General features: G+C 39.1%; 1 protein-coding gene across 5 annotated transcripts in view; it reads left to right on the top strand.

Annotated features, from left to right (window-relative positions):
* The first annotated feature begins 228 nt into the window (after positions 1-228).
* cuedc1b (CUE domain containing 1b) overlaps positions 229-22,767 on the top strand; it is a 44,233-nt gene continuing 21,694 nt past the window's right edge. For 4 of the 5 annotated variants that reach the window (XR_015851479.1, XR_015851478.1, XM_088345153.1 and 1 more), the window contains exons 1-5: positions 229-386; positions 11,864-12,378; positions 16,380-16,492; positions 16,706-16,795; positions 19,637-19,763. Coding sequence is in view for 2 of the 5 variants with exons in the window: in XM_088345153.1 (XP_088201279.1) it covers positions 12,076-12,378; positions 16,380-16,492; positions 16,706-16,795; positions 19,637-19,763 (633 nt within the window). In the remaining 3 variants the exon portion in view is untranslated. The remainder of the gene's footprint in view (positions 387-11,863; positions 12,379-16,379; positions 16,493-16,705; positions 16,796-19,636; positions 19,764-22,767) is intronic. The other variant, XR_015851480.1, reaches the window with a different exon arrangement.

Raw genomic sequence — 22,767 nt, 5'->3', positions numbered from 1 at the left:
GCAGCCAAAGTAACATACCACTTTTGACCGTCATTAACCGTAACGTCGTTGTATCAGCCGGGAAATAAATTAGTTAGATTACCCCGTTACTGAAAATAACGTGACACTGTTTTTTATAACGGCATACTCCCAACATTGAAAATGTGGTAGATCGGATTTATTTTCAATGTACAGTACACACATTGCCTAAACAGGGACAGTTGACCCGACCGATATGGCCGCCGCGTAGGCACGCTAAATAGAGGCTTGCTGCGGCGCGCTGACGTATATAGGCGGCGCTCTACCTACTTGTTTTTCCCTTCTTGGAAATTATTCCTGTCTGGCTATAGAGGTGGCCCTTCTTTCTACACTCTGCTACAATGGAAATAAAGACACGCAACAAACCTGTGAGTAACGGCAGTGTAACCCCATTCTGTGCAGCTTGAAATACATTTTTTTGCAGTACAGCCACGTCTTGTATATCGTTATATTCGCCATTTATTTATTATTTGTTAAGAGAAACTTGGCTTCCCAAATGTTAAAATTTGATGTTGGGGGAGACCTGGTCCTGTGATAAATTGAAATGGATCTTATTTGGATTGGGTGCCACTGGGAGTGAATCAGGCCTTGTGGGTGAGAATTATCCGTAGAACCTTGAAAATCATTTAACTATCTTGTCCAGTCAACATGTCGGGTAGTTTCCTGAACGTGAAAACTGCTTAAAGAACAGAACTTGTGTGTTTGAGCAACGTGTGTATATAGTGTATCAAAATGTGATCGGTTAGAGTGTTTGCAACATGGGAAACCTTACCGTTAGCTTGTTAGCTGTAGCTTCTTACGATGATAAACGATCTCAAGGGGGACTGCAAACGTCATTTCAATTATTCAATGGGTATTTCGTTTGTTTTTCCACAAAATATGAAAGCTGTAAGTGATGATATGCACATTGTACGATTTGATTGTTTTTTAATACTCTTACTTCGGAACAAATGCAGGGTTCGTCTTGAATGCTTGAATATTACAGATGTGTTTTCAAGGTTAAAACGAGCTCGAATTTTAGGTGAGGTGCTTGCAAATGCTTGAAATTGTGGCCATGTTTCTTTGGTTAGGTGTTGGCCTAGATTAGGAGCTAGGGTGTGGGCTTCATTTCAGATCATTTTCCTTTTGCGCTTCTCACTGTTGTCTTGCGGGCCGGATTTAAACCATTAGTGAGCCTGATCTGGCCCGCGGGCCGCCTGTTTGATGCTTGTGGGTTAGAATCTAAGCTTTAGGCTCCTTTTTATGGTAATAAACTCCATTTTTAGGGTTACAGGTAGTGTTAAGTGTAGGTTTAGGGTTAGGAACTTGGGTTTGAGCTCAGTAGCCTAGATGGTAAGGCGCCCGCTTTGAGACTGGGAGGTTCGGGTTCGCGCCCCGGCCGAGTCATTCCTAAGACTTAAAAAGTGGTCGGCGGCGCCCTCTCTTGGCTGCGGCTGCATCGGGTCAGATGCAATCGACATTTCGTTCTGTGTACATTGTTACACAGAATGACAATACAAGGAAATTATTATTATATGAGGGTTCTGAAGCAAATGTCGAGTTACATTGTTTAGGCTCAGATACAGCTGAGCCTTTCTCTCCCTCTCACCTGTCTTAGACACAACCCATCCCTCCCTTATGATTGGATCAGGCGCCGAGCTGCTTAAGCAGGAGGAATAAGGTTAGAGCTGAGTAAACAATGCCAGCTTCGCTAACTCCAGACATGCCTGTGAGTCAAGACCGCTGATGATATTATGATTTTGAAAAGTCTGTGGTAGTAAAGCGTGTGTGTGATTTAAGTAATAGCGAAAAAAGTTTAGTTAATTTGTTTTAGGGAGGGACTTTTAGCTAGAGATTGATATATTGGCTCCCATCATAACAATAATTCGTCAATCAAGAGTGTGTTTTTGTGATTGAGAGAGAGCATTAAAAGCAAGCTAAAATGGAAGGTTAATCAACCCCCTCTTAAGACTCATCTCATCTCATCTCTCATTAGCCGTACCGCTTATCCTCATTAGGGTCGCGGGGGGGCTGGAGCCCATCCCAGCCATCTTCGGGCAGTGGGCAGAGGACACCCTGAACTGGTTGCCAGCCAATCGCAGGGCACATGGGGACAGACAACTCATTCGCTCATTCACACCTAGGGACAATTTGGACCGGCCAATTCAACTGAAATGCATGTCTTTGGAGTGTGGGAGGAAACCGGAGTGCCCGGAGGAAACCCACGCAAGCACGGGGAGAATATACAAACTCCGCACAGAAAGTCTAGAGCTGGATTTGAACCCACGACAGGTTCCCATGACATGAACTGTGCCACACAAGCGCTAACCACTGCGCCGCCGTGCTGCCCTCTTAAGACTAATAATCTGTATTGGCCCAAAAAACCCATATGGTCGATCCTCTGTCAGCAACTTGTGGGTCTCGACCAGTGGTTCCCAAAGTGGGCGGTACCGCCCCCCACCTAAGGGGGGGGGGGGGGGGAGCGTGAGGAAGAAGGTGGCGGTGAGGAAGAAGGAGGCAGTAGGGGGGTGGCAGTCTGAAGTCGGAGTCAGAAGTTTGAACGTTTGTTTGACGATTTGTATACAGGGCTGTACGATTAACCAAAATCGAATCGACATCACGATGTGATCTAGTGCGGTTGTGAAACTGCAAAGCACTGCAATTTTTCTCAAGGTTTTGTTGTGAGTGATGGAGTTTTAGCCTAACACAATTGTTCCTGTTTGAGTTTTAAAAGCGCCGACCAATAAGAGGTAAGTTTTTATAATAGCACAAGCCAATAAATGCGATTAAAAGTTTGCAAGTACTTCTCTATGCCACACCCACCGTGTGAGCTCATTGAGTGTCATGGCGGACTCCGTAAACAGTCCCAGAGTCAACAAACAAGAAGGAAACGAAGCTTGCACCGATGAAGGGCGGCACATCACTTGTTTGGACCTATTTTGTTTTTTACAAAGCAGACGTAGACCAGAAGAAAACGCCCGTTGCAAAATTTGGAAATTTGTACCAGCACCTTAAAAATTATCACACATTACAATGCACGCATGTCGAAAAAGATTTCAAGTAAAAGACTAAGAGGGTGCATCTGCAATTGGACTGAGAGGTAAACAAACCTCCATCAAAGCGGCATTTGCGCCTTTCACGCCGTATGAAACAGGTTTGCAAAGGCACAAACCAATGCTGTATCTCTCGCTAAAAATGTCTAATAGTGCCCAACCCCAAAACTGCATAGTCAATTGGAGGTAACAGCTTTTACCTATGCAAATTAATAAGTTAAATGTTATAAGAGTAATAAATAGTTGTAGCAGTAGTGTTAATAAGTTAGCAGGAATGGTAGCTTTGAATTAATACCTGAATACATTTCATGCATCAATAAACATGCTGCAGTAGCACCTGGTAATTTTTTTATTACAATAATTGCATGCAGACATGTCATGTTTACAGCCTTAAAAGTCTGGATTATTTTTAGTGTGCATTGTTGACCTTTTTTGCGTGGACAATTTATTTTTGTTGTTGTTTACTTTGTTTGTTGTGGGTTATTTTAAGTGTGTACATTTTATACTTTATACTGTGCAGATATTTTTTTTTAATTTTTTTTTAAAGAGTTAATTATTTCCTTTTTTCAAATGTTATTTATGTTATATGTTGACTTTGTTTGGTTATGAAAACATGTCATAATAAATTTGAATGTTATTTTGTGATGTTTTATTTTTAAAATTCTCCAGACCACTATTTTAACGAGCTTGAAGCGCTATCTAGTACATTTCATAGGCGGGCAGGTACTTCTATAAATAAATTAAAAGTAAAAAATGATCAAAAGAAAGCAACCCCTAACAAAGCTTGCCAGAAGATTGTGCTGTTTTCTCTAGGTTTAGCATTTCAATATGCTTGAGTGTTACCAAAAACAAAATTAACAAAGAAATTGTACTTGAGAGAAAAAAACGAAAATCGCATCGAAATTGTAATACTTGTCTGAAAAAACGCAATTTTTTTTTTCTTCAAAATCGTGCAGCAGGATGAGTCAGTGGACAATGCATCAGGTTCTGGTTACCACACGCCGCTCTTGCCCAGTCAAATTACAGCATACCAAATATCATTAAAGAGTTTCCATATGTGCCTGTTGGGGGAGGGGGACAGAAATTCACCGGGGAGCCAAGGGGGCGCCAGCCTGGGAACCATTGGGAGAAACCTTAATGCGATACTCAAGGGCTGCCTTAGTGGCTTTCCTTAACTTTAATAATAAATAAATTAAAATGTCAATACAACCAAATGACTTTAATTAACTTAAAACAATAAGTGCTTTGAAATTTCAACACATCTTGCGAATTGAAAAATGTTGAAGGACGCTCATTTTTTGGAGTTTGACGAACTAATGTTATGGTCGCAGCTTATCACTCAACCTTCCATTTTAGAGTGCTTTTTATGCTCTCTCTCAATCACAAACACACAGGCTTGATTTACGAATTAATGTTATGAAAAGAGCTAATATATTACTCTCCACCTAAACGTGCTTCCCTTAAACTAGGTATGTCGAACTCAATTGCACTAGGGGCCAAAATTCAAAACACTCTTAAGTTCGCGGGCCAACCAGGCTAAACATTTATTGAACACACTTAAACTGAATGTTTTTGGAACATAAATATGAATAAAAACAGACAAGAATAATAAATTCAAACCTTAAATCACTCATACAGTATTTATTATTTTGCTGTAAATAAAGATATCTTGTTAAATTATACAACTTAGAACTTAACTTGAACAACTTAACATTAAAATAACATTCAAATTATTTTTCTCCTATGTCAATGTATATATTAAAAAAAAAACATAAATATCCCAAACGATTTTGCTCTCCTTAATGTATCTCCTGTCAAAAGTAGAAATATGAAAATGCTACACAAATAATTTTGTAAAAACGTCACAACATTCTGAGAACAGGGAGCCTTGATGTGCTTACCTTTGGTGCAGATGGAGTAGGGTGAGAGATGGGAGGGAGTGCTTGCACTTTTTGCATAGCTCCACCCATCACTCCCACTCACCCAATCAAATAACTTTAAGTTCTCTTCCGGTGTTTTGGCGTATTTACAATTTGTTCCGTGGATTCGTCAAAAAGTATCTGAACACCGAACACAGATTATATAGTGAGCTTTTATATAAAGGATTCTTCAGAGTTGTACCGCCAAAACATTTTTTTTGTGTGACACCTTGACTGTAAATTGTAGTGAAAACGTGCCCTATATATTCTGAAAAGTACTGCTTTGCAATTCAGCTTTGGTTTGGCTTTGCGTCTATTTGATTAGGATCAATAGTTCATGTTTTGAACAAGATGGAGAAAATTTGCATGCAATTAAATTTGTCTCTGAGCCTTAATAATAATAATAATAATAAATGTTTATTGAAGGTATTGTTGGATACATTAATCAAGACATGACACAAAAAGAAAAACTAATGCTGAGAGTGAGCATGGCCAAATATGGTCACCTTACGCCCTCTCCCCTAAGGAAATTTGACAGATCTGTTTCTGCCTACCTTTGCTTAAAGGTTTGCACCGTATTTGCACTAATAACCCGGTCAGGCAAAACATTTTTGGAATCCTGAAAGAAATAAAGTTTCCATGCAAGTTGCTGGTAGGTCTAGGCACCCGTAACTTATATCTGTGACCACGTAAACCATCAACACAACAGAACTCAAAAATTTGATCAAAAGGCACATCGATCATTCCATGCAGTACTTTGAACACAAAAATTAAATCAAATCGAATTCTACGGAGCTCCAAAAAGTCCAAGTTCAATCTTTGAAGTCTTTCCGGATATGACAAGCTGTGCATCCCAGGTATCCGCTTCGTATAGCGTCGTTGAACTCCTTCCAGTAGGTTAATGTCCTTGAGTAAGTAAGGGTTCCACGCAACGCTGTCATATTCTAACCCGGGTCTAACATAAACGCAAAACATTCGAACTAAGAATGCTGGGTTCCTGTTATAAAAGTTTCTGTAAATGTTTGATGCTATGTTATTGGCTTTGTTGGTAATTTTGGTGATATGCGTGATAAACTTTAAGTTTGAAGTAATAGTGACACCCAGATCCATATGTTCAGTAACAACATGCAAATCATGATCATTAATGTTATACAGCGGAACAGAACCATGTAAAAACGACTGTGCTAAGCATTTATGAGATGACAATTGCAGTTGCCACTTTTCGGACCAAAGAAAAACTGATTTAATGTCATTTTGGAGAGAATCAATTGTTCCTGTCACCTGGGTTTTTGGTAAGAAAGCCGACAGTTTAGCATCATCGGCAAAAATTGAGATGTCACTACTTTGAAGGTACTCATAGAAAGAGCCATAGGTTCCCGACCCCTGGTATACAGTATAGTATAGTATACGTCATATATGAAGGAATCGGTACAGTGACTAAAACGTCAGAATATGATTTCCAGCGATGAGACAGCGTTGTTCATATTGACGGGCCATTAATAACAATAATGTAAAATGGTCTTGCGGGCCGGATACGATTACACGGCGGGCCGGGAGACACATGTGCCTTGAACAAATTACCTGCACTTTTTACGCTATCTCTTAATCTCTCTCACACACACACACAAACTTTTCAACCGCTAAACTTTTTAAAATCCCAATATTATCAGCCGTTTTGATTGATAGGTATGTCGGGGCTCAGGAGTTAGCAGAGTGGCCGCTCCACCCTAACGTTATTCTCCCGGTTTCAGTGGTTCCGCCCCTGTTGCTAATCCAATCGGAAGGCGTGGAGTGGGTAGTGGGGAGGTTTAGGAGCAAGGGAGAGAGTGGCTCAACTGCATCTGCGCCTAAATAATCAGCCCGTCAGATAAATTAAAAATAGCAATGTCCGTCTAATTCCCAAATGTAATCGGTAGACCTCTAATTCTTACCCCCGTTCTAGACTGTTAAGCAGGAAACATTCGACATCACCAGCTGCCCAAAGGTTTCTTCCGTGATGTCAACGAAGCACAGCTAAATTCAGACCTAAGAAATTGCGTTGTCTTTCCTTTTTTCCCTTTGTACATGGTGTGGGTTATTTGAGTGAAATAGTATTTCATGTAGAACAATAATAAGACTGTAATAGCAAGTGGAGAAAATAAGTACAGGTGGCATACCTATCAACTTCAGGCTGTTGTATTGTACAAGTATTTTTTTTAATTGTAGCTGGATTTCTTCCTTTGAAGGTACTAGGAAAAATGAAATAATGACTTTGAAAGTGCTCAAATTTGGCCATGAAAAAGGTTTACGAACCCTGTATCTATAAATTGTCTGAGGAAAGAAGACATTTGTGGCTCGCAAAACTGAACCGGGATTCCCAAGTTATTTCCTGCTGGCTTGAAAATTATAACAAATAATCCACACCCATTAGTTGAATGATGCAATCCCCATGGCAATCTTTCAATCTATTGTGAACTTTTACCCCTATGCGTAACCAGCCTGTTTTTGACGGGTGCTTAGGCACCCCCAAATTCAACCCAACCAGCCCCTAAAAAACTCCTTGCAATAGAACAGGATATGCTTAAATATGATGAAATTCCTAGTGCTGCTCTGGAGATTGGGTCGCCAAATCAGGCTCTGATTTAGAATATTCCACTGTTATCAAATCTATTTTTCAATATGCCACCCAAAGGAAAAAAAACATTAAGAATTAATGTGTAACTATGAATTAATTTAAGTAAAAAAGTATAAACGGATCCATATTTTGCTGGGCTTTACTTATGTTTATGGGTAAATGTTTATTATTTGACCACTGTATGTTTCTGTATTGTGTATGCAACTAAAAATGAGTGCAAGAAGAATACAAACAGTGGAGACTCAGTGACCAAAATACAAAACTTACCTCCGTTTTCTTGCCTTGCCTTTTTGAGGTTTTTGGTTACCCCTAACAGCAAAATGTCTGACAATTAGCCAATGTTATGTAAAATAAATGCAAATTTCTTGAGCAACGAGTATTTTCTTAAAATTGCACGTTTATATCATAATTAATGTATTTAGGATTATTTTTTAAATTAATATTGTTTTTAATGCATGATTTTTTTTTACCCCTCCAAAGCGGTAAATAATTCAACTGTGCTTTTACTCTTTCATATAACAGCATCAAACTCCACCGGCCGCAATCGGCCCCCGGGCTGCATGATTGAGACCCTTGCCCTAGACTGTCCACCCACCGGGGTCTCACAAAATTCTATGGGATACACTGCTCATGTTTAAGTATTCACAAAAACTGAGCACAGAATATTCACTGTTGGTTTAAAAACGAAAATCGCATTGAAATTGCAAATCTGATATTGAAAATTACAATTAGGTTTGTTTTCCAATACAAACCACACTAACCATACGTACGTCAGTACACTGCTGATGGCACCGTTGTAGAAGTTGACCATCAGAGCTCTGGGGATGTGAGTGTTCCTCGGCTTTCTTGGGTAGTAGAGGCGCTGCTGTGCTTTTCCCATCGCTGAAACAATATGGTACCCCCAAAACAGCTCTGCAGTCACTGTTACCCCTGGGAATTTAAAACTTCTCATTTTTTTGATCTTTGATGTAAAACATTAGATAACATAGCATGTCATTCAGCAACACACATATTTATTTTAGAGTGCCAGAATTTGAACTATATAATAAATAATATAAAACAATATTAACAGTGTTTTTATATATTACGCTACTCACTTTTCTTTGACAAGGGATGTGATTTTTCCGCTAATTCTCGGAATTCCGCTTTTTTTATCTCCAAAAATAAAATTTTAAAATTTCCGATTTTCTAAGTGGTAAAAAATCCGATTTCGTCTCTACAGCATTCCATTTTAGTGTTTCCGTAACTGAAATGAAACGGATCTTGCGATTGGTTGAAGTCTCCGTGTTGACCAATAAACGCGCTTGTTATAAAGGCATAGGAGTATGCCATTGTTCATTTCTTACACGTTTTTGCCGGGTGTTTAAAGAAAGATGTCCGTGATCGAACGCAAAGATGCTCCGCGAGTTAAAGAAATTGATAAGATCGTAAAAAACAAGTTTCGATGGGACTGGATGAGAAGGAATTATCTACAAATGTTGGAAAAAAGACTGTGACGAATTTGTTCAGTGACTTTATTCGGAAGATTGATCGTGCCGGGAAAGCGCTTTGCATTTGGTGCCATGATACCATTGACTATGGTGGGGTTTTTAAGGGTTATTGTTCTATCTTCGTTATCCATTATCCGTTATCGGTCAGTTCATAATACGCTACAAAGCCTAGGAACCGGGACAATTACTCTCAGCCAAAAGGCCAAGCTAAGGTCCTAGCCAGAGGTTTCAAAGCTCTTGATAGTCATCAAAGACTAAAAACAGCAAAACAGCAAAGAGCAAAAAACACATGAAAGAACTCCAGTCAAGAACAACAAGTTATTCCATCACTGGAAGTTTCGGTGCCCAAACGAAAACTCCAAAACTTTACGGCCTCCATCCCTTATTGACATCACAATCGGAAGCGGTAATAAAGAGACGTGATCCACCCCAACAACCTGTACCAGTTGAGTCGTGAATTTTGAGGTAGGTGGTAAACTTTTCAAATTTATTTGACAGTTTTCCCCCTTTTTTTTCGAAAATATTATAACGTAATAAAAATGGCCATAAATATTTAACAATTACAATAATAGATTTTCATGTGTACATTACACCAACACTTTACTGTAGGGCCTATAATTATTGTATTTTCATTTATCAAATATTCGGAAAGAAAGACCAGCTCTGTCAGCCATTTTGGAAGGAAAGACATTCTGATGGATCCTGTGCAGTCCAAACTGTGCCTAAATCTGAGGACATCCTCCAAAAGGTACAGGTAGGAGAAGGATGCAGAAGCAGCTATGTTGTCTGCAAAATGAACAGAACTTGCTGTGAAACAGGACACCCAAATGAGCAAGGCTGCCTCAAGAAGAACCATCAAAGCTGCACAGAAGCAGGCTAGAAAGACCCATTCCAAAGCAATGAAGTATAGGAGGAAGTAGTGTTTGTGTCATGTGAATGGATTGTGCTCAAGAATGAACACTTGTATATTCCTGTAAATATGTTGAATGTTTTAATGAGTAGAAAATAGAAAACAATATTTGTGATAGTTAGTGATGTTATAATTCATCTAGACTGTGACAGAAAATATAAATTTCAGAACTTTGAATGAATTTCATGTTTCTGCATGGCCAGTGATTTAGTAGTTCATTGTGTATGCACATGACTCCGACAGATAACATCTTCTGCTATAGCAAAGACATTTGTGGTATATTCTAATATGAGTTACTTTTCATTTGGTCATGATACAATTATTTGTTCATGAAATTTGAATTCTTCAAAATGATTTATGTGTTAACTTAGTAATCACATTAGTTAGATATGATGATATTCTCAGTGATAGTTTTTAAAAGCAAAGGCAGTCCAATGTTTTTTAATGTGACTGATTTTGAGTTGACTTAAACTGTAATTTTATATGGGATAGTTCAATATACATTGAAAATTTATGCTGTTGTTTTGTCTATTTCTTTGTCATCTGAGTGCATTGAAAGTACTTAAAAACACGGAAAACCCATGAGCTCCGGGGGGCTTCACCCCACTTGTACCCCCACCAGGGCACTGCCCTGGACCTAGCTGGGTGCCCGCGGCCCCCAGACCCCCGGCTAATTTTCAGATAATTTCACTTTGGTCAAATCACATCCCTGTTTGACCTTTGGAAAAATATAAATTAATTGATTGAACACGACAATTCTAACGTCCAATCTCAGAACAAAACATCACAGCGGCATCATTTTGCCCAATTGTGTGGACTCAGCAAAAAGTTTAGGGAAGGTGACAACGGTGAGATGTTTAATCCAAAGAAGTGATCCAAAACCTTCTGGGTACCTATGGCTTGGTATTGTGTCAAATTATAACTTTAGGGGCTGTGGTAAATTCAAAATCCCATCGGTGAGAACCACCAGGAAAAGTATGTGTGTGTCTCTGTGTGGAGTCAAACTTTGGAATAATTTACAAGATGAGATCAAACAATGTCCAACTATTCATGTGTTCAAATTTAAATACAAAAAAACATTACTGGCAAAATACAGGGCTGAAGAAAATGGATTATGAGTGAGATTAGAAATACTGCGTTTAAAACTATGTTTAACTTGTTGTTGTTGCTATTATTATATAATAACTGTTATTATGAATATTACGTTTATTTTTATTGTTGTTATTATCATTGGTGCTGCAGTGACACTTGGTAACAAGGCGCATTATGACGTTGAGGGATTGGTATTACGAAGATTAGTGAATAGAATATGTGATTATTGTAATTATTATAATTGATATCTGACCTATGTAATAAGTATATCCATGAGATTTTGTTGTATTAGACACAAGAGGAAAGGAGGATTTGTAAAATGTATTAAATACGAAAGACAAAAGGGTAGGGAAAATAAGCATCTGCTTGTGACTACCCCTTTTCGAACATGTTATGGGACATTATGTTGTTGTTGATTCATTGTTTCTGTCCTGTTTTTCTTTTAATGTTCGAAATAAAGTTTTCATTCAAGTTCTGGGAGGCCAGGACATGAATTCATGATAATTCTGCCCAGATTTTATCCATCTGTTTGGGGGTAGTGTTGTGTTCAGAAACCAACAAAACCGATAATCATCCGATTTTGTGTACAAGTGGCTCCGGAGCTGCATGGGGCTTTTTGGGGGACCGTAGTTGCTCCCTGGTGCTTTTCCAACATACCACAGCTCCAAAAACCAAGTAGATTGCTCGGCAATGCCATGCTCCACCAGACCATTATGCTTGAACAACGGAAGTATGTTGTCAGAACTTCTCAATTGGATAACATTGTTGTCTATTTCATTTTTTCACAGGTGCCAGAAGTTTGAAGAGGTTTTACCTGTTCTCATATTCTGTGATTTGGTTTGCCATTTATAAGGAACTAAATCACACTGTACCAATGGAGAATTAAGGACTCATGACATTCTGTCAAATTTCTGATGTAATGAAAATCTGACCAAGAGCGAACTTGAAGAACATTGTCATCTCAAGCCCATCAAAGGGACTACGTTGGTGGCGAGAACTTATGATGACTAGCCTGTTCCGGCGAAACAGCAGTAATGGAGGATCCAGAAGCAGCGGTGGGGGTAATAGACAGGGTGAGCTTAACAATAGCAGACCAAACTGCCAGATCCGCCGCCTGGAGTTTAACCAGGCAATGAAGGACTTCAAAATAATGTTCCCTACAATGGACTATGAAGTAATTGAGTGTGTACTACGCTCCAATAATGGAGCTGTGGATGCCACCATTGACCAACTTTTACAATTAAGTGTTGATGGACAGGATTCCGATGATGGCTCAGACTCTGATGACAGCATCCCAGCAGAGGTCAGTGCAAAGTCTCGATCAAAATCATTATACAGGGTGTCTTAGGACATAAAAGATCTTGTAATTCTGAAAGCTTAAAATCTCAATTTTTACATGAAATGTTCAAAGATGTTCAACGTGAGCACCATTGGTGTCGCGATACACATCAAGCTGATGGTCAAATTCCCAGCAATTGCATTGTCAATAGTCACAAAAGCTTCTGTTATTCTGTCCTTCAGCTCATCCAGATCTCTTGGAATAGAGTGCACATAGACCAATGCTTTCACTAATCCCAACAAAAAGAATCACAGGGTGTGAGATCTGGGAGGCCAAGACATGAAATTGTAATCATTCTGAAGAAGAAAGGTCTGTTGACAGCTTTCTTCGACATTGCTCTAAACAATGTCACCTTTGGGAAATCTCTGTTGCTCGAGTTATTTAATGTGTGTTATCGGCACTTATATTTGCAAGTGATATGCTTGTTTACTTAGCCGTTTACGTGGAAAGTCACCGTATGACTAAAAACAACCCGGTCGTCAAATCCGTCATCTGCCATCTTATGTAGCATTGCAATGCAAAAGACACCACAAGCTGGATCATCGGGGTCCCTTAAGTGTTGGACCAACTGTAGCTTATAGGGTGTGATGTGCACTGACACTGAAGTTCCTAACTGGCTCTCCTGATCGATTTTACGGGGGCGCTGCTGGAAAGTTTCACTGACTTTGCCGAACGCGACAGCTAGTGAATGACGTACGGAATAACCAGACTTATTGGCTTTTCACTGTTGCTTACTCAGTCAATGGCCTCAATCGATATTCTTATAAGGTCGTCGCAAAACTAAAACGAAGTCAATTTGTGTTAGGCTGAGACATGCTAATACCGAATCATACAAAAGTATGTATATGTCTACTAAATGATACTACAGTATAAACGAATACAGTTTATCTAGAAAGTCATCACAATCTCTTTTATACTTTTGGACAATAATTGTCAAACGCAAAACCAAATTGAGGATTTTTCTCAAAGGATTGCAGTGTTGCTTCTGTATGGCGTCACACTCTGTGTTACTGCCGGTTTTCCCTGAGCTTCAAACAATTAACAGGTTGAACGTTTGGGAGCATTTGAGACCACTCAATTTTTTTATCACGGAGCAGAACAAGTTCAAACCTGTCCAATCATCTTTTATGAAGTTGAGGGGCGTCCTTTTCTTTTAGCTGGGCATAAGCACCCACCCGCTATTAATTTACCATGCCATTTCACTTTGGAGCTTCTCTTGTGTCTTCTTTCCACATTTTCTCTGCAATGCATGTTGAGTCCATAATCCAGTATTTGCAAATTCAAGCACACAACATGTCTTTTCTGGTTTAGTGAGCACCATTAATGTGTCTGAAAAAAATTAAAAAGTCAATAGCCTTAAAAAATGTAATGTAACTTGTCTAGAAGCGGCGGGCTTCACAGTCAACTTTCCCTTTTTGATTTACAGTCGTCATGTCAAATGTAATTTTCACAGAAAGCCATGGGCAATGTGGCCTATGGGCTACCACCGTCATCGAGGGCAGGGGTCAGCCACCTTTTTGGTGTGTAGTGCCACTTGGAAATTTCCTTGTAAATCAGTGTGCCACACCAAGATCAATGACTTGCACATTTTTTTTTATATCCAACAGAGCTGTAATTTAACACCAGTCCGTATACAACTTGGATATACATTAAAATCGTGTAACTGACCAATTTATCTTCCACTATTCTTGCTCATCATTAAACTAAAAAATGGATGTGAGCAACACGTGGAAAGGCCTGTAGCCATTCATGACTTTTTACCACAAGAATTATCCAGAATCAACCATTCTTCATCAACAATGAACTGCAAACAAAAACAAGTGATATGGACAGCTACCATACCATTCATCAATGAAATCTTCTATCCATCCATTCATTATCTTCCGCTTATCCGGGGTCCGGTCGCGGGGGCAGCAGCCTTAAAAGGGAAGCCCAGACGTCCCTATCCCCAGCCACCTCCTCCAGCTCATCCGACGGGATTGTTGTTGATTTTTTTTTCCCTTTGCCTGACTTCCTCGATTCCCCAATAGAGCTTTGTGTGAAACGTTACGTATTTGGGTCCACTGCCTCATCCGGTCGTGACAAAAAGTACAACTGCAGTAATACTATTATAATGCTACAAATTATACTATGGAAATGCTACAAAGATACTACAGATATATTATGAAAAAACATCAGAAAAATTACTGTATTTTGTACAAATCTTCAAACATACTAAAAAAACAAACTACAGAATACAATTACAATTTTAAAAGTTTACACATTAAATAGATTTCAATTCAAACAACACAAAATCCCTGAAAATGAAAAATATTACAATACAAATTAAAAATATGAACTCTACGGTGCTATGGATAAATTATAAAATGCAAAAATGATTAACTATTTACAATTCTATTTCAACCAATTTAGACACAGATCCACAGAAAACACGCAAAAATTGTAAATTAAAATACGTAAAACAAAAACCAAAAGATGAGCAGTCTGAAAAATTGAATGCTCTGTTTCGGAGCAATGCAAAATCATTCAAATCCGTCCAAATTTAGCTAATTTTTCAGTTTTAATACATACAGTACCTTCTTGTATTCCGTGTTGAACTTCATTATGAACCAACACTTATAGAGCCCTTTACATGTTTGTAAACAAGTGGGACGTATTGAAGGGGTGTGTGCAATGTTGAAGCAGAATTTATGTCAGTTTATAGTAGCCCAATTACACAAAAAAATATAGATCATAGATGGGAACAGTCCAAAATATCATATATTATGTGCGATTTTATTTTATTAATCAAAGTCAACAACATAAAAACGTTTGATTGCTGCTGGATTTCTTTCTTTGAAAGTATTGGAAAAACTTCAAAATTGGCCTTGAAAGGTGCTTGAAGGGTGTACAAACCCTTCTGACACCGCAGCCATGCCCCTCATGTTACTATGTGTTTCGGCAGGTTGCCTTATGCATTAAAATTGTTGAGAACGAGGGGAATCTGACCATCAAATCAAAGCAATGTGATTTCATCACAGTACTCTGAATGTCAAAGAGAAGAAATTCGATGAAGCGCAGATAATCGGCGGGAGTGACTAAATGTTAGCCAATTGGAAAGCAGAACACAATGGATAATCAAAATCAATAAAGCAGTGAAACCGCCATATAGCAATGGATTACTGTACTCCCAAATGCTAAATGGACTGCATTCATATAGCAATCTTGAAGTCCCAAAGCACTTAAAAATGTACTTCATACTTACCCACACACACACTCAGACACCTGTCGCGGAGTCAGCTGTGCAAGGCTTATCAGGGGCATTAGGGGTTTAGTGTCTTGCCCAAGGACACTTAGACATTGAACTCTGAGGAGCCAGGAATCAAACCTGCAACCTCTTTAGTCCCAAGATGATCACTCTACCACCTGAGCTAACGCCTAGTTAACAAAAAACATTGATTTGAGTAGAAGGCAAAATTATTATTATTTCTTCCATAAGACATTTTTGTAAAAGTTCAGTAAAAATACAGTGTTTCGTGTCAAAACCAAATTCAACACTAAAGCCACAAATCTTATTGATCATGCTTTTAAAAGTAGGGACTTTTTGTAGGGATCTCCAACCTTTTTCAAGCGTAAAGCTACTTTTTGTTACTAATTAGCACTAAGGCCACTCAGTTTGATATGAATTTGCATTTATTTTACATAACATTGGCTAATAGCATATATATGGCTTGCTAAATTGCAATACAGTATCATGATGGTTAGCTATAAAGGTGAACCGGTAAAAAAAAAAAAAAACTAAAAGGGAGCTAGATAGCTCAAGAATAAATGGCCAACTAAATACCCAGTTAGAAAGCCAACAAAAAAGCTAGATGGCTAGCTAGAAACAAGGCCAAATTTTAGCTAGATAACTGGCATCTTTTCTTTGAATTAAATCATTTTTGTGAGTCTTGGGTTTTTCTATTCACCCCCATCCCCCTGTGTAGATTTTGGAGAGAACACTTGAACCAGACAGTTCAGATGAGGAACCCCCTCCCATCTACTCGCCACCAATAAGTGATTTTGACAGAAAATACTTTTCACCAACACCACCTCCAGGGTAAGTGGACTTCATTGCTTTAATCTAAACCCAATCTATTGGTTTTGTAAGCCCCCTAATTGTTAATATTTTTTGTTTTGTTTTGTTTTTATTTTTGTCTTAACTTTCCTGTAAAATTCGCTTACAATCCTAATCCAAGATTTACCCAATGTAAAATAAATGCTGTTCTTGAACCATTTGAAGAATCTGGACTGTTTTGGTCTCTTTTGAAAGGTACGATTTTGAAGCTTTGTCCCAAACTACTATAATCACTGCAATGATACTAACCTCAAGTAATCCAGTTGGAACACACAGAAATAAGAGGTATTTATTCTCGCCTGAATTTCCTTTTTACAAATAAATGCCTACAAATGAGTGTAGCATGGCCATCTTGGCTGAAAAACAGGGGAGACGGTAACTTGAAGCCTTACCTGGTACAATGTCAAATGTGATCACAATCTTAAGAACTAAACATTGTATTTTAAACATTTTTTAAGTGTAGTTTTAGGCGTTTCCAAAATTTGCCCTTTAGAAACGACATTCACAGCAGTAAAAACTCTGCAAGTGTATATTTTACTTTGGCCAACTTTTTTAGACATTGTGAAAGAGTTGTAAATGTTTGATTTCCCTTTCCAGAAGTCAAATCAATGATTGTGTACACTTGCGCATAATAACAATCTGTAAAAATGGACCTCATTTTGCGTTGCGCTCGTTTACTTTCGGCTCTGGTTTGAATACACATTTCATTTCATTTCATTTCATAAATATGTTTCGCATTTCATTGGCTAACCAATGTGTCCATCATAATTTGATGTGGTTACTGCTGGTTGAAGATATTCGAGCAACAAGAGGCGATTTTTGTTTCATCAAACAGATAATGTGGGCTGGCGACTGTAAGGAAAAAAAACCCAGCTATTGGTCGAGAGTGGTGTTGATCAAAAGGTTAGAGGCTGGCGACCAGATTGTGAATAATTTTACGAGCCTGGTTTAAAAGGGAATCTTGGAGAAACAAACGTATTACAAGAAAGAACATCCAACGAAGCAGAAATAATTTTAGGTTTTTTTTTAATGTGTCGGCATTTTTGTATGTTTTGGAGTAAATATTTTTCATGGTAGGATTCTCTGGACTGTCCTAGATGTAACGAAGTCATTTATGCAGACATTCAATTTACCGTATTTTCCGCACTTTAAGGCGCACAGTGTTATAAGGCGCGCCTTCAATGAATGATATATTTTTAAACTTTTTCCATACATAAGGCTCACCCCATTATAAGGCGCTATAAGTGCATGCTGGTTTAAGATCAGGTAACTTTCTAATTTTGTAATTGTAATCCTGTGCAGTCCTTCGAGACATTTTTGTGATTAAGGGCGTCATAAATAAATGTGACTTAATTTGACTTGGCTACAGTAGAGGATGTAGTTACGTTACGCAACCGTTAGATGGTGCCGCGTAAAAGGCAATGTCAACAAAACAGTCAGATAGGTCAGTCAAACTTTATTAATAGATAACAAACAAGCTTTCCACAACTCCATTCACTCCCAAAATGAATAAACAGCCGTTTTATTATCTTCTCTGAGGTAAAGCATTTTTGTGACACATCTTTAACATCTTTGAACAACAGCAAGGCATAACATTTTACTTTTCCTCCATTTAGTCAACACGCAAAAAAACGTCTGATACTGTGATGGTAAATTAAACGTTGCAATCGTAATATAGTGACACTCGTAATGTGCAAAAACAACAAGTGCAAAACAATAACAGTAAAGCAATAACTGTAAAATGTAAAACGTTGTAGTGGGTTTTACATAATTCACCCATGGAACCATTGTTCAGTTAGCGAGTTCCTAGGGGTACTCTTAATTCTGCCGGCTCGAGCCACTCTCGTGTTCGATTCATTAATGTTGAACTCTCTCGCTGCTGCTCTATTCCCGTGTTCTACTGCGTGACTGATCGCCTTGAGTTTAAACTCTGCGTTGTAAGCGTGTCTCTTAATAGGAGCCATTTCAGGGTCTTTATACAAACGCACAAATAAAAGACAATCCTTGTTTGATATTTCCCAGTATGCACAGCGCACTTCTTCTTCTACGCGAAAAATGGAGTCGGTGGCTGCTTACCGTAAGTTGCGAGACCTTGTAATTCAATATTGATCCATATTTAAGGCGCATAGTCAGCTTTTTTTTTTTAAAATTAGATTTTATGTGCGCCTTTTAGAGCGGAAAATACGGTTCTTGATGACGGCCAGGAGACGTAATTTGTGTGCTATGCTGGTTTTATAGTTTTTAGGTATCTAGTTTCAGATTGATCGTAATGATTACATTTTGAATTGAATTCAATTCCAAGAGCTTATACTTTCCAATGATGTTCGGCATGACATATTTCAGTGACTTGTGACAACGTACAGTTAGAACTTTGTTTATAAGCAGTCCGGCAGCCTGCTGGCAGAACTAAGCGGTTGAGGGGTTAGAAATGATCACTCTTCTGCTGTGATGCTACTGTGATAGTTGAGATCAATTTTACGTTAAAAAAATTTTTTGTCTTGTTGTCTGGCGCCAACTGTCACGTTGTTGATGCCAGGCGTTCGCTTGCGCTTATCTCCGGGTTGACTGACTCTAGTCCAGCAAAAAACTGAATGCATTTCTCAATATACTTCTGAGATTTTGCCTGTGATTGGTCCAATACGCACATGCTGCTCCGTGTGTAATTTGAGTTATCGAACTCGTTTTGGCTAACTTTTTTCTCTTTCCCTTCTGATTCTGATCTGTGATAATTTCACATCCGCATCATTGCCCCCACTCTCAGCTTTATTTTTTAATTTTATATTTTGTGTGTGTGCACTCGTGCTTTTCAGTGTTCTTCAATTGCTTTTCAAATCTAAATGGCAAACATTTCGCCATCTGTTCTTATTAAGTTACCTCATGTTATCCTATGCTAAACAGGAAGTGAAAAGAAAATCAAAATATTTTATCCAATAAATTCCTATTTAACTGTGGGGCTGAGTCAGGTTGGATTTATTATGCCCAATGTTATTTCTACATTTTTGGCTTTACTTTTGAGATGTATGTCGGCTAAAAGGCCATCATGCACCAATGACTTTTTCAAAAAGTATTTTCACGACCTTTTGTATTTCTAATTGGTATCCTTTGTGACACATTATATCATTTTAGATTTGAAACAAAGCCACCTTCAGGTCACAAGCAAGTTAAAAGCACCCGAAATTGGAACCCTCCGTTGCTTGGAAATCTCCCAGTGGATTTTCTGCGGATCTTGCCTCAGCATTTAAAAAGAATACAGGTACATGGTGACCCAAAGAGATGCGTACCCATGAAAATTTCAATTGTGGCTTTGATTAAAAAGCTATTCATTTCAAATTACAATCACACATTATTCAGTTTATGGAAGAGCATTCACCAGAGCTTCAGCTATTTCTGTAAATTTTAAGTCAATTTATGTCTTTCCCAAGATGTGTTCCAAATGTCCACCATTTCGTTGCAAGCAAACCTGTACTCGTCTGGCAAAGTTTTGAATTAATTTTATACACTCTTTCGGGATGGCTCTTATTTTTGCTGTGACGACAGTTTTCAGTTCTTCAATTGTTTGTGGATTTCCCTTGTAGATAGATAGATAGATAGATAGATACCTTATTTATCCCCGCAGGGAAATTCACATTTCCAGCAGCATCCCTTCGCTGAGAAGTCAAGTCAAGTCAAATTTATTTATATAGCCCTTAATCACAAAAATGTCTCAAAGGACTGCACAGGATTACAGTTACAAAATTACACAATTACCTGATCTTAAACCAGCATGCGGGCAAGGAAAACTCAAAAACCTCAGTGTGAGGAGAAAAGAGAAACCTTGAGAAAGGACCTCACATGTGGTAATCCCCCTTCCAGGATTGACCAGGGTGAATTACAATTAGCATTACTGTACACATAATAGTAAACATAAGGTAAGATGTTGAAAATGTCCGGAAAGTGCATGACATCAACGACGCCCCCAGCCTGCAAACCAATCCAGAAAGTCTATGACGGCCACGACGCTGCCTCCCGTCTCTGCCAGCTGGTAAATGCAGGGGTTGACATGCTGCAGGTCAGACACTGGTCCGCTGACCCATCCCAAATCATCCTTCTCCTTCGTATCAGCCAGGCAGGCGTCGGAAAAAGACAGGACAGAACAGAATATGAGGTGGGCATCAATCATATGCTTTGGAATAGAAGTGTGTCTTAAGCCTCGATTTAAAAACTTCCGTTGAGGTTGCAGATCTTATCTCCAGAGGCAGGGCGTTCCATAACACCGGGGCCCGGATGGAGAACGCTCTCGAGCCCGCAGACTTCTTGGCTCTCGGAGTCACAAGTAGACCGGCATTTTCCGAGCGCAGACTCCGTGCAGGAACATAGGGGGAAATCAAATCGGAGAGATAAGAGGGTGCAAGCCCATGCAAACATTTATATGTTAATAAGAGAACCTTAAAGTCACATCTTAAGTGGACTGGGAGCCAGTGCAAGTTGGCCAATACAGGAGTAATATGCTCAAACTTTTTGGTCTTAGTCAAAAGTCTAGCTGCCGCATTCTGAACCAGCTGCAAACTTTTAATGCTAGACATCGGGAGACCAGAAAGCAATACATTACAGTAATCAAGCCGAGAAGTAATAAACGCATGAATTAAAATCTCTGCATCTGATTGGGACAGCATCGAACGAATCTTCGCAATATTACGGAGGTGGTAGAAAGCTATTCTAGTAATATTTTTCACGTGTAACTGAAACGACAGATTAGGATCAAATATAACACCTAGATTTTTGACCGAGTCACTATGGGTGATATTACATTTGTCTAGGTTCAGGTTAGTGTTTGAAAACAACTGACGACAGTGAGCTGGACCAATAATCAACATTTCAGTTTTTTCTGGGTTAAGGCGTAAAAAATTATTTGAAATCCATCTTTGAATCTCAGTAAGGCAAGCCTCCGGATTTCTAAAACTTAAATGTCCAGTTTTTTCCAGTGGCACATACAGTTGAGTGTCATCTGCATAGCAATGGAAACTAATATTATACTTGCGGATAATGTCACCAAGCGGGATCATATAAATACTAAAAAGAAGGGGGCCAAGTACAGAGCCTTGAGGAACACCACAAGGGACATTAGATTGTTTAGAGGTCAGATTGCCATAGTTAACACATTGCATCCTGTCTGACAGGTAGGACCTAAACCACGAGAGTACAGTTCCCGAGATACCAATGCGTTCTAGACGAACCAATAATATGTTGTGGTCGACCGTATCAAAAGCAGCGCTGAGATCCAGCAGCAGTAACATTGATGAGGCACCAGAATCTATTGTTAAAAGGAGATCATTGGTTACTTTAGCAAGGGCTGTCTCAGTAGAATGATTTGCCCTAAATGCTGACTGGACAGTTTCAAAAAGGTTATTTTCTGACATGAAGTCATTTAGCTGCTGTGCAACGACCTTTTCAAGTACTTTCGCAAAAAATGGCAGATTTGACACTGGCCTATAATTACCTAGGCTTTCTGGGTCAAGGTTAGGTCGCTTAAGCGTGGTTTTAATGACGGCAGACTTGAAGGCTACAGGAACAATACCCGAGGATAGCGATATATTAATACAGTAAACCTCGGATAAGTCGGATCCAGATGGACCGGTCATTTTCATCCGACTTATCCGAGGATCCGACTTATCCGAGGTCGCAAAATTTCGAGGCCATCGCCACACCGTAGACCGCACAGACCGCAAGGAAGTCCAAAGAAATTCACACAAATTCAATTTGAATGCTAGCACTACTGTAATAAGAAACAATGGGATTATGATTACGAGGCTTTGTTCTATGACCGCGTGCTGTGATTGAGAGTGCTATCATTCAACACTGAGGAGGAGTTTGATGAATAGCCTCTGCCAATCACGGAACGCCACGTCACATCAAGGAATCTTCCCGGAAAATCTGGGAGGGGTGAAAATCTTCCCGGAAAATCTGTGAGGAGTGAAAATCTTCCCGGAAAATTCCATCGCTTACTGCCACTGGAGGCTGAAATTTAGAGCATTTGGGAGATGTCCTAGGCGACCTGATACCGATCCGACTTATCAGAGGCGAAAACCATTAAAAAGGGTCAATTGTACGGAAAAATCCATCCGACTTAGGCGAGGATCCGACTTATAAAATCCGACTTATGCGAGGTGTAATACTACAGAAAAGCCTAGAGAACAAACGTTCCACGCAATTTGTCCGACTTATCCGAGAATCCGACTTATGCGAGTCCGACTTATCCGAGTTTTACTGTAATATTTAAA

This window comes from Urocampus carinirostris, chromosome 10 (genome assembly GCF_059441175.1).
Source record: "Urocampus carinirostris isolate Australia breed hairy pipefish chromosome 10, RoL_Ucar_1.0, whole genome shotgun sequence".
Lineage (NCBI taxonomy): Eukaryota > Metazoa > Chordata > Actinopteri > Syngnathiformes > Syngnathidae > Urocampus > Urocampus carinirostris.
Note: the sequence above shows the minus strand (reverse complement) of the source record. Positions and strands in the feature narration are given on the sequence as shown.